The 12,937-nt window shown below is 47.0% G+C and overlaps 1 protein-coding gene across 6 annotated transcripts in view; it reads right to left on the reverse strand.

Moving 5' to 3' along the window:
* CACNA1E (calcium voltage-gated channel subunit alpha1 E) overlaps positions 1-12,937 on the reverse strand; it is a 486,165-nt gene that overhangs the window by 75,074 nt on the left and 398,154 nt on the right. For all 6 annotated transcript variants that reach the window (XM_032862709.1, XM_032862708.1, XM_032862704.1 and 3 more), the window contains exons 10-16: positions 9,352-9,467; positions 4,986-5,039; positions 4,272-4,361; positions 3,117-3,326; positions 2,259-2,371; positions 530-642; positions 54-185 (exon numbers count right to left, since the gene is read on the reverse strand). In XM_032862709.1, the coding sequence (XP_032718600.1) occupies positions 54-185; positions 530-642; positions 2,259-2,371; positions 3,117-3,326; positions 4,272-4,361; positions 4,986-5,039; positions 9,352-9,467 (828 nt within the window). The remainder of the gene's footprint in view (positions 1-53; positions 186-529; positions 643-2,258; positions 2,372-3,116; positions 3,327-4,271; positions 4,362-4,985; positions 5,040-9,351; positions 9,468-12,937) is intronic.

The raw sequence follows: 12,937 nt of genomic DNA on the forward strand, positions 1-12,937 counted from the left end.
ACTGAAGACTGGGTTTTGAGGCTCCCTTGAATGGAAAGTTCGTTGGTGCTTACCTGCCTCCAAATAGCTGCATTCCTAGGAGAGCAAAGACAACGATGAAGAGGAAGAGGAGGAAGAGCAAACTGATGATAGACTTCATAGAACTCATCAAGGAGACCACCAGATTTCGCAGAGATGCCCAATACCTACAAAACCCAAACATTACAGCAGTGAACACTGAATTTAAAATTATCCCCAAGTCCAGCTGCCTGGTAGTCTATGAAACAGGCTGTATTTGTAAACTTGTGTGCAGGAGAGATGTCAGCAACAATGAGGCTCCCCTTGGGAGTGTGGCATGGGATCTGGCGTCATAGGTATTTTTCTGGTCTGATTTTTGGAGGAAGCGGTGCTGAAGAACGGAGTAGGGGACGTGGTAGGTAAGGGGAACACGTGGCAAAGGAGAAAAGGGATTGGAAGGAAATATACTAAGGAAGAGAGTAGCGTCCACTCTCACAGGTGGTTGGGAGGAGTCCAGATTCTGATCACTTACTTGGTTATTTTAAATATTCTTAGAAGCCGGAGAGCTCGCAAGACACTGATTCCAAAAGATGTACCAGGTCTGAAGATTGCCCAGACCACTTCAAAGATACTCCCCACTGTGACCTAAAGAGCCAAACCCAGCCACAGTGAGGAGGAGGAGGAGAAGAGAGGAGCCTTCTGGCATTCAGCAGTCAACACCTGTCACTGCGCTATGGTGAAATTAAAACTCTCCCCTCCCCACCCAGCACAACTCCAACAAAACCACCTATTTGTGAAGGCTGCCGAGGGAAAATGAGACTCTACTGCCTCCCTCCACACTGCTCTCCATTCCCCTTCCTGACGTCACTCCTTCATGCTGGAGACTGGTTCACTGACTGCTGCTCTGTCCTTGGTGGAAACTACCAGAGCCAGTCACTGCTTCTGCACAAACCTGAGAGCCACAACTCTTCTTACATAACAACACCTTGAACAAACACACAAAAGAGTGGTACTCGAAGCAACAAAACAAATTTAAGTTAATACAGGTCGCATTTCAATGTAAAAACCTCAGAGGAGGTCCACATTCTCTCACTGTCCTAGAATTTATTTCTACCAAGAATGGTTCAGTCACCCATATGTGAAGTATCTTTCAGTCACTCAAGTCCCACACACCCCAGTGTGACAGTACTAGTTGGTGGCATATAGATTCTGATTGCTGTAGGAAGGAGCAATGTCAAATTAACAATTGGGTCTTTATATGTTCACTGAATGTCTACTATGTTCTACACAATGCACTAGGAGAAGTGACAAAAATTAATCCTTGCTGCAATGCTGAAAAGTACGTATATAGGGAATGGTCTTTCACTAGCTGTTGTGCCTGAAAATTGCCCATACCCAGAAGCATATGTTTCAAGTGAAAAATGCAGATTGGCGAGGGCTCAGAATCGTTAGCACCTAACTAAAGAACTGGCAGGAATAGAAATGGGTTTGGCAGAAAGAGAAGTGGTTCAGGAACCCAAAGTTTTGCAACCTTGTTCTGCTGCTAACTGGGTATATGAACTTGCACACGATGTTCTCTCTTCACTCATCTGCAAATGGGATCTGTAACAGAGGCTAGGAGTCCTGAGCGGAGTGGGAGGATGGGTATGTCAGAGGATCTTGAAGATGGTTAGATAGGCACACATTTACGTATCAACATCATTTAGGAAGTGAACACTGGATGAAATGGTCTATGTGGGAACCTGCTAAGGGAGGAGTGACTGAATGTGTGTGTGTGTGTGTGTGTGTGTGTGTGTGTGAATGCTCATGTTTGCATGAGGGTATATCTAGATAATTTTCCCAATTTTAAACTGAAGTAAAAAACAAAACAAAACAAGTATATAAGCTTCTCTTTTTTACTGAGCCACCTTCTGGAATCAGTTCCTTTGTTCTCTCTCAGGCTTCCCCCAAGTCAGCAAGTGGTTAAAAGCTTGCTATGGGCAGCTCTGTCGAATTCATTCAGCTCTACACTTAAGTGTACACAATGGTGTGCATGTTACACTTCAACAAAAACATCAGAAATATAAGAGCTTTAAACCAGCAAACAAACAAATCCTGGTATGGGAAGGATTCCCTCATTCCTGTCCTCCCTTTAGCTAACTTAGTTCCCTTTTTAAATTCCGATTTCAGTGCTTCATGCTGAGCAGTGGAGTGAGCTGCTTATCTCAAACTGTGGCATATCAACGTGAAGCAGGAGGATAGGTGGGCTCGGGACCACTTACCCCAAAATCAAAGCAGTTGAATGAAGAGTGAAAATAAAGTCGAGGCCCCATGCCGTACATCTTCAGGGACATCTCCAAGAGGAACAGTCCCAGAAACAAAAACTCTGCATAGTCTGAAAGCATCAAGAGCAGAAGCAATTGTTTTTGCAGATGCCATGGGCTCCCACGTTCTCCAGCCCAACCTCCTGAACCTTATGGAGGAGCCCTCAACACCAGCAGGACCCAAAGGCAAAGACATTCAGTGACCATATCACGTCAACGGCAGGAAAAACCTGATGATATCTGGATACACTCTGACCTGGGGGGGCCCAGGCACACTCCACACATCAGCTTTGCTCTCTCTCAATGGATGGGCTTGTCACTGGCCTTTAAATGGTATATGGCTCTCAGGAGAGAAAGAAAGGGCTTTACCATGGCACTGATGAAAGAGCAGGATTTGCCTGACACACACCCACCTGTGACAGCATCCTGGATCCCCACTTACACCAGTGGCACCCCTACCCAGAGCTGACCTAGAAGTTCCTATCTTGGTCTACTAGAAGTAACCACTGGCCTAAGAACTTTCTCCCCAGAACTTAGGTGACCAAAACACTCTACACCATTTAGTCTCCTTACGATATTAAGTGAAGGCCTTAGAATACCCAAGGCTAACCCCATTTTGTGGTCTTATCAGGAAAGATTCATCCAATTTGATCATGAACGACAAGGGGACCAGTGCTGTGATATCCCCACCCCTTGAGGCCACCAACTCTGCCCTCCCCGCCAAGAGTACTGCCGGGCCCAGCAGGACGCCCGTCCGCTCATGTTCACACCTGAATCCAGCTGCACCACACAGGCCAGCACTCACTGGCCACTTACAGAGAAGATGCGTGAGCCACTGGGGCTGGTTGTGATGGACGATGGCCACACAGGCAGTGTTGAGAGCCACGAGGCTCAGCACGATCCAGTAGAACACCTGGGATTTAACCATGTGGCGGATAGAGATGCGCAGAAGCCTTTCTTTGTGCCGGAAATAGGAGGCCCCATCCACCTTTGTACTTTTGATGCTGGCTCGGGCGAGAGGGGTGCCTAGGGGGAGAGAAGGAAGGAAGAAGAATGAGGCTGCAGGACAGATTACTCTCCAAGGCAAGGAGGCAGTCAAAGGGGGAGGTGGACAGCTTCAGTCCTGGAGGGCTAGGCGACCCCCACATCACAGGCCCAGGGCATCCCCATGGGGTGAGCTACATAGCTTCTATAGCAGAGATCCCTGCTTTTCCTTACTGGCCACTCTCCATTCTAGGAAACTGAAAGGTTCCCTGGGCACAACACCACACATGGACCCAGTGTCCTGAATCCTAACAGGGTGCCATTTATGTTTTTAACAGATTGGGCTTCTCTCTGGCCTTTCCTTTTAAATACGCTTCAGGCACTGGAATCGTTTTGCTGCATTTGTGATGATTTCTCCCCCTGGCAGTCGAGAGCAGCAATGGGTTCTGTACACCTCGTCTGCTTTTAAGGATGAAGTGAAGGAGGAGGGAGAAATGTGCCATCCCTTTTCCTGGGGAGGTTAAATCTGCCACTTGCCAGGCTATCTAAGAGAACCTGGGACTGAAGAGGAACCATTTAAGAACTGCCAGTAGGAATTTGTTGAACTATCACATGGGAGTGGGTGGGTGCCACTGTGGTCAGGCAAATGATCGCAGGTCCTCAAATGGGGGTCACTAGAAGCAACAGGTCCTCGGGATCCTCTGAACTATAACCCAAAGTGGGCTCTCATGATCACCTCCAGGACGGATAGTTATAGACGCAAATGGGAGACTTCTGCAGCGCTTGAAGGATCTGGCTGGGACTCTTAGCCTTAACCCTCATGGTCCATTTTTCTCTAGATTCGATTTCCAAGTCCTTCCTTAATTACATCCCTGAATTCTGGCTTCTTTTGATTCTATTCTTCTTCATGGTGCTTCTCAGAAGACAGGATCTTTCTTCTTACGGGAGCTCAGACAAGTCAAAGAAGACCTAAGTGGTTCCACTCACCCACAGAGGAGATATCCACGCAGTGCTCATCGCTGGAGTCTCGAGTCATGGCCTCCGTCCGGCTTCTTTTGATGGTTGCCCTTCGAAGCACTACACCAGGGAAGGGGGAGGCCAGTGAAAGACCACGAGCACAACCAGATCATTCAGGTCAAAGCTCAGGACTGTGTGTCAGGGGCTCCTGTGACACAGGCAGCTGCCTCGCACCCCCTGGGCCGTGGTTACAGAAGTTGCCAGTGTCTGTAGAAACACGGCTCCCGTGCTCAGCGGCACCTCGAAACACATGGGCTCCAGAACCCTCCCTAGACCTCATCTACAGGTAAACAGGCACTCCCCATCGATTTGTTCTCACTCTTCAAAAACAACACCACTTCCCGCTCGTGAAAGTGGTCCCAAAAAGTTGCCCAAAAATTTTCACAGAAGATCCCTTTACGTGCCACTGGGTGTGTGATGGTCTTTTCATTGTACGGTATCAATCACATGCCCTAGAACAAAGCAGCTCTAAGATTTCATTTCCATCATTTTAAAAAGCATTTAAATCCATGACTCAACTCCCTTCATTTTAAAGCATGAGAGATTTTATGACAGGGAGACTTTCATTTCAAATCCCAGGGTGCTCTTCTTTTAGTTTTTTTTTTTTTTCCCTCCTCTTTTATCAAGAGTTGGCCACGGCCTAAGAGGGCACAAATGCGGGCATGTGCCAGAGCACGGCCTTACCTTCTAAGGCTGACGTCCCAGCATTTTTATTTTCTTCGGCAAGCATGACTTCCTCTATATGGAAATAAATGGTTTAGTGAATTATCCGTAAATGTCAAATTATTTTGCAAAGTGAAAAATCCCCCGGGGTGGCTGTGGCTCCAGTGTAGCAGAGAGAGAGAGAGAGAGCAAAGAGTTCACAGCTCTGTGCAGGCACCAGCATCAGAAAGACAGCCAGGGTCACAGAGGGAGCTCCTGAGTGCACATCAGAACAGAAAGGAAGTTCTGTAATGAGGGGGCGCTTGGAGGCTGATTGGTAAAACTCAGCTCTGTGTCTGATAACACTTGTTGTGAGCAAGATCTCTCTTTTTTTTTTTTAACTAAATTGGTAGGAGTGAAATCTCCTAAATTGGTAGGAATGAAAAATTTCCATTTCTGTTTTTCCTTCTACCCAGGTTCCGTAACCTTCTTCTAGCAATAGGAGCTTCCTTGGTGTTTCGTGTCTGCAGCACGTACAAGGCTTACCAAGGCATAGCATCCACCACGCCGTTCAGGAGGGAGACCATGTTTTGAGCCCGTCTGCTTCTTGGAGGAGGAGCAGAGGAAGATGCCAATGGCCCAGAGAAGCAGGGCTTGTGGGCTTGCTTGCTCTTACCCCAATCCCACAGTCTGCCTTGCTTGAATGGAAGAGGCTTAGGCCCATCAAACATTTGTGCCTCTGATTGAACGAACAAATATATTTTGTCCACCTTCTTGGCACAGAGTTCCAAAACCCCTGGAATTTACTGTCGTCTGTGTGCACACAGGATGACTCATTGTGGGGGAGGACTGTGTCACCTGGGGATCTGGATGAGTCCCCAGAAAAACCAACCACATATTTCGCTATAACCTTCAGCCCCATTCCCCCTCCTAACTCCCAGAATGGGTGAGGGGCTTGAGAATGTTTAATTGCCAATGGCCAATGAATTAATCAAGCAGGTCTATGTAATGGAAACTTCCAAAAAACAAAAAGCCTACATAATGGTGCTCAGGAAGCTTCCAAGTTAGTGAACACGTCGAGGTGCTGGGAGGATGATATGCCTGAAGGGGGCATGGAGGCTCTCTGCCTCCACCTCTAGGTTTCTCTTCCATACGGTTGTTCCTGAGTTGAATCCTTTGTAATAAATTGGTGATAGTAAGAATAATTTTCCTGAGTTCTGGAAGTCATTCGAGGAATGATCAAACCTGGAGCCCTCTAAATTTGTAGTCAGGCAGGCAAAAATGCAGGTCACCTGGGCACTCCATGTACGGGTGCTGTGTGAAGCAAGGGCAGGCTCGTGGGATTAAGTCCCTAACCTGTGGGATCTGTGCTAACTTCTCGGGGTATTTGGTGTCAGAACTGAATTGAATTGTTGGGGACACCCATTTGGAGAACCGAAATGCTGGCCAGTGTTGGAATGAGGAGTCTGGTTGTTGGTATTTTGAAAAGAACCAAACAGTCTCTTGCATTCTCCTCATGACCTCCCCAGGAACAGTCCTGCGATCCAGGACGTGCCCTCACTAGCGGGATATTCTTTTCCAGGAAGACTTGTTTAGAATAAACCTCACTAGCATCCTTCCAAACTTACAAACTAGCCCTTCTGTCCCCTGTCTGGGAGGATTCTGAGTCCCCTTTGGGAGTGATGCGGATGAATTTTGATCCCCGCCCCCACCTCAGCCACAGGAGGGGCTGTCGGAGGCCTTGAGCAATCACTCCTTGAGATCCCAGCTGCAGGGAAGAAGCTTGCAGCAGGCCCTATTAAACAATGGTTTAATTGAAGCAATTGTTAAAAAGTAAGAGGACAAGCAGAAGAGGGTAAAGTCATTACCATCATTCCACCTGCATATAAAACAGAGAGGATGTAATATACTTCCCAGGGAGGGGAATATTTTGGGGCTGGGAGGGGACCGCACATTATACCAGGTCATAAATGTTTAGCTTTCTTTTTTAAGTACAGCCTCTGGCAAAACTCTAAGTGAACAGGTTAAGTGTTATTGGTGGGATGCTCCTTTATGCAGACAAAGAGGGTTTTAAAGTCAAGCACAGCCCACGCTGTTCGTTGAGGAGGGCATCATTTAAAAATCAGGCACTCGTTAAAATCGCCCTCATGGCAACGTGAATGACCTCATCCAGGGGGGTCATGTCTGCTGTGTACAGTGCCTGGGTGCTGGGGTGGGCAGATCTGAGGACCCCCAAGGCAGACGGAGGCTGTGTGGGGCTGCTGAGTATCTGAGAAGCGCTTTGAGGGCTTTGGGTGTGGAGCTGCCCCCCCTCCCCCACTGCCTTTTGCCAAGTTCTCTTTCGAACTTGAGAGTGTCTTTCCAGGGAAATGTAACCCATATGTCTCTGATTCACTCACACCCCATTTGCAAAGGGAAGGGCCAGGAAGCACAATTTGACGTCGCAGTGCGTCTTTTTTCTTAGAAGGAGAGAGCTGGCTTTGCCAACTGGAAGAAAGTGGAGCCTTGGAATTCTGCATGTATGCAAAGAGCAGAGCCACAGAGAACAGCGTCCCGTGCTGTCTGACCACGAGTGGGGTCACGAACCGGGCGGGGGAGGGTCTGTGCCAGATTCTGCTACTAGCCTGCCCAGTGGGGCTGTCTGTCAGATGGTTCCTCCAACCAGGAAGCCAAGGACGGTGGGGAACTTCAAGCTGCCTGCCAGACCTGGAGGCAGATCTGCTCTGCAAGGCTGAGTTACCATTCTGGAAGGAAGGCGGAGAGGTTCACCCCCCTCCCCTCCACGAGAGCCTTGGAGAAGAAAGGGCAAATTTGGAAGCGCCATCAGTGGGCACGGAGCAGGCCTCCAGAGGCAGCCAAGAAATGCAGATGGTCCTAATTGGGAGGAGGTTTTTAATCTGGCTTTGAAATGACACTTTTCATCACATACACACACTTTCACCCTGGATAGGTGATCAAAGGTTGACTCCAAAACCGAGAGAGAGCTTTTGTGTGTCGGTAGTTAGAACGGGAGGGCCATGGTGTCATTCGAGAGCTGCTGTATGTAGCAGAGTAAGGCTCAGGCAGCTAAGCCTCAAATCATATTCCAAATTTCTCCTGCGAGACCTCACATTTGTGCTATGCTTTCTACCGGGAATAGAGGGGAAAAAATGCTGTCAAGTGTATTTTTTTTTATTAAAATAAATTACTCTTTGCTCAGGATGAAAATAAAGATATATAACAGCAATGTGATGCAATCTTTAAAATAATAAGGAAAGAAAATGCATCCATTTTGCTGACAGATACAGGGTGATCGATACCTCTCATAAGCAGCGGAGCCACAATCAAACTGGAATCTGGTGGCTCTGTGGGTTAATAAAATCGTGATAGGTTTGGACGTATCCTCAAGGCTGGGCAAGAACTGTTCCTGATGCTGAGCCTCATAGTGAGGAACTGGGGATGGCTCGGGGAATAGGAACAAGCAGCTGTCGCCATCCGCTATTACTCGCTTACTGCAGTGGCCTCGCGGTCCACACCCCTGCTTCTGACCTTGCCCTCCCACTGTCTATTCTCAATGCAGCAACCCTCCAGATCATCAGTCAGACCATGTCCCCCCCCCCCTTGCCCAAAACCATCCAGTGGTTCTTGCCTCGCTTACAGGAAAACCCCAAACCCTTACAGTGGCCCATAAAGTCTGCCTCCTCCTCCCATGACTGCCCCCACCCTGTCTTCCTGCTCGTCTCCCCTTATTCATTCCTTCTTCTGCTCCTGTAACATTCCTGGCCCACCTCCACACTAGAGCCTTGGCACTGAAATACCCCCTCAGACATTCCCACGACTTAGACCTCAGCTCCTTCAAGTCCTTCCCAAAAATGGGTCTCCCTGACCTCCTTATTTAAAATCACAACCTACCGCACACCCCATAACCCTACGCTGATCTGTGTTCCAGTGTACTTGTCACCTTCTTACAAGTTACTTATTTATCATTTTACCTCTGCCTTCCCCAGCTAGAGGGGAATGAGTTCTGCAAGAAAAGGCTTCCTGCTCTATCCCAAGTTCCTAAGACAGGCGCTGGCACAAAGTAAGCACCCACTAAAATATTCGTGGAATGAATGGATTGTTGTCGCTGCTGGTGATATTATTATTGTTGTTGTTGTTGTTAGCAGTAGTGTAAAATGTTAGCCACCCAACCTCAGCTCTAGGACTGGGCTCTGTTCCCTCTCACTCACCTTGCTAAAATTCGGGCCTCATGAAGGTGTTTGGTAGAACAGGGATGGTTAGACCCCAGAGGAAGCAAGAGGGACCAGCAGGGAACCCACACAGCTGGTGAGGCAGCCAGCACCTCTCGGTGCTCTGGCCAGGGTGGCCCGTGTGAATGGAAGCAGTGGGGGGAGGGGCAGGGAGGTCTGTGCAGCCCGCCACACCTCACCTGCTTTGTCTATCCAGGCACGGTACCCATTCAGCTCGCGCTCAATCTGCTGTTGCCGCCGCAGTTTCATGAACGCTCTCCGGTTCTCCACTCTCTCTCTCTCTTTGGCAAATTCCCTGTAGATGAGAAGGGGGGGATGCAGAAGTAGTGAAGGTGGGCAGCGCCAGGACAAAGAGGACAGGTGAAGCGCGGAGAAGCACGAGGGGGCCAGAGCAGGTGCTCCTCGACCCCTCGCCCCCCCCCCTTTGTTCCAGACTGCAACTGTGATCTTAAAATGCCGCACAGAAACCTCACTCCTTCGGCCTCACACAGGAAGATTCTCCAGATCGCTTTCGTCCCGGTCAGCCCTAACACCCTCTGCGTGCTCTATCTGGAAAGGTACTTTCTTAGTCATGGGACACACCAGGGTTCAAAATGCTATGTTCTGTGTTCCCAGCTACAACTCAAACCCTCAGCCCCACCCCCAACCCGGGGGCCCACCTTGCCTTTGTGCTTTTCATAACAACTGTGATTCATGTATATTGACCAATTATGTGCCAGCCCTGTATGACGTTTTTCAGACCTGTGGACTCATTTAATCCATTACAGGCACCCTAGGAAGTAATAAGCGCTATTAAAATGCCTATTTAAAAGATGGGGAAACACCAAAGATGGACAAGGGAAGTAACTTTCTGGGATCTGGAGTCAAACCACAGCGCTGTGCTTCCTCTGGCAGCCCGTGGCCCTAAGACCAAGAGCACCCATGCCTCGAAGGGCTGATTGTGTGTGAAGATGGCTGGTGGAGGTTAAACAGGAAAGGGAAGGACACAGAAAGGGTCCCTGGCTAGAAAAGAAAGTGGGAAGGTGGGAGCTGTGGGAAGGGACATAATGGGACAGAGGGCAAGCCAAGGGCAAAGATCAGGGAGAAGACACAGTCCACTGATAAGTGCAGGGGACCAGAGTCTGTGGCACAAGACGGTCACAATCCTAAAGTCCCATGGGGAGGAAAAAAAGGGAGAAGAGACACAAGGGCTCTGCGGCAGAGAGGAAGATGAACACATTCAATATGGGCATCAATAAGGGCACACGGTCTGAGACACCTGTCCAGCAACCCGCTCTACCAAGGCCCTTCTCATCACCAGACATCCCTCCAGGCCACAGCGCCGCTCCTCCGAGGATCGCTCTCCAGCCGGGGCCCAGGAGTGCCCCTGCTGCCCAGGGAGCTGCTGAACTTCCTCGAGGTGTCCCCATAATTAAAGAGGCGAAGCCTGAAGAGGAAGAAGCCCAGCACCCACAGTGGGTCCCGTCAGCTACTCCCTTGTCGTGTATTTCTTTGATAGGATTTCAAATCCACTTGCTTATGACTTAAGTGAAGTTGTCTTAATCCACTTGTATACGATAAAGTGGAGGGAAAAAGATGGATTTAGAAGTTTTTTTTTTTAATATTTTACTTATTTATTTGAGAGAGAAAGAGTAAGCAAGAGAGCGAGAGAGAGCACAAGTGTTGGGGGCAGAGGGAGAAAGACGACTCCCCTACTGAGCTGGGAGGTGGACTCAGGGCTCGACCTTGGGACACTGGGATCATGACCTGAGCCAAAGGCAGATGCTCAACCAACAGAGCCACCCAGGCGCCCCCAGAAGTAAACTTGTTTTGATAGAAGAATGAAGTCAGTTGTGTCAGGATGTCACTGTCTCATCTGTTCTGATCCCCCAGAACTCAGCTGCTGAGAGGCCCCACTGGGGGCTTAACAATGAGGGCGTATGAAGCGACAGCGATGGCAAGGGAATATTAAACTGTGACCAGAGTCTGTGAGGACAATCCAAGAGCATCTGGTCTGAGCGAGCCTACACTATACCGATCTAAGACAGCTCCTTGAAGACCTTGGGGCAATCGGCTCCAGCCTTAGTAAAGCAGACTTTTTTTTTTTTCCAGTTTTTTTAATTCCAGTAAGTTAACATACAGCATTATATTAGTTTTAGGTGTACAATATAGTAATTCAACAATTCCATGCCTTACTCAGTGCTCATGAAGATAACTGTGCCCTTAATCCCCATCACCTATTTCTCCCAACCCCCCACTTCCTTCCCCTCTGGTAAGCATCTGTTCTCTATAATTAAGAGTCTATTTTGTAGTTTTTTTGGTCTCTTTTTTCCTTTGTTCATTTGTTTTGTTTCTTAAATTCCCATAGGAGTATCTGTCTTTCTCTATTTCACTTAGCATTATACTCTCTAGATCCATTCATGTTGTTGCAAATGGCAAGATTTTATTCTTTTTATGACTGAATAATATTCCATTGTGTATATATACACCACATCTTCTTTATCTACACATCTACAAATGGACATTTGTACTGCTTCTGTAATTTGACTATTGCAAATAATTCTGCAATAAACATAGGGTGAACATACCTTTTCAAATTAGTGTTTCTGTATTCTTTGGGTAAATACCCCGTAATGGAATTACTGGTCATTCTATTTTTAATTTTTTGAGGACCCTCCATACTGTTTTCCACAGTGACTATACCAGTTTGCATTTCCACCAGTAGTACATGAGGGTTCCTTTTTCTCCACATCCTCCCCAACACTCGTTTCTTGTGTTTTTGATTTCCGCCATTTTGACAGGGTGAGGTGGTATCTCACTGTGGTTTCCCTGACGATGAATGACGTTGAGTATCCTTTCATGTGTCTAGATGTGTTGACCAACTGGATGTCTTCTTCAGAAAAATATCTCTTCATGTCTTCCGCCCACTTTGAATTGGATTATTTATTTTTTGGGTGTAGAGTTCTTTATATATTTTGGATACTAACCCTTTATCAGATACGTTGTTTGCAAATATTTTCTCCGATTCTGTAGACTTTTAGTTTTATTGTTTCTTTTGCTATGCAGACACTTTTTATTTTGATGTGATCCCAATATTTTTGCTGTTGTTTCCCTTGCCTCAGAAAATAGATCTAGAAATTTGTTATGGCTGATGTCAGAGAAATTATCGCCTGTGCTTTCTTGTAGGATTTTTACGGTTTCAGGTCTGAGCATTTAGGTCTTTTATCCATTTTGAGTTTATTTTTGTATACGGTGTAAGAAAGTGGTCCAGTTTCATTCCTTTGCATGTAGCTGTCCAGTTTTCCCAATGTCATTTTTGAAGAGACTGTTTTTCCCATTGCATATTCTTGGCCTCCTTTGTTGAAGATGGACTATATAATCGTGGGTTATTTCTGGGCTTTCTATTGTTTTCACTGATCTTTTGTAACAATACCACACTGTTTTGATTACAGCTTTATAGTATATCTTGAAATCTGGGATTGTGATACCTCCAGTTTTGTTCTTCCTTTTCAAGACTGCTTTGGCTATTTGGGGTCTTTTGTATTTCCATTCAAATTTTAGAATTGTTTGTCCTAGTTCTGTGAAAAATCTGTTGGTATTTTATAAGGATCTCATTAAATCTATAGATTATTTTATATATTTTAACAGTATTTATTCCCAATCCACAAGGATGGAATGTCTTTCTATTTCTTTCTGTTGTCTTCAATTTCTTTCATCAGTGTTGTATAGTTTTCAGAGGCCAGGTTAAGTTGGTTAAGTGTATTCCTAGGTATATTGTTATTTTTG

This window comes from Lontra canadensis, unplaced genomic scaffold, assembly GCF_010015895.1.
Source record: "Lontra canadensis isolate GAN:19392208 unplaced genomic scaffold, GSC_riverotter_1.0 scaffold24, whole genome shotgun sequence".
Taxonomy (NCBI): domain Eukaryota; kingdom Metazoa; phylum Chordata; class Mammalia; order Carnivora; family Mustelidae; genus Lontra; species Lontra canadensis.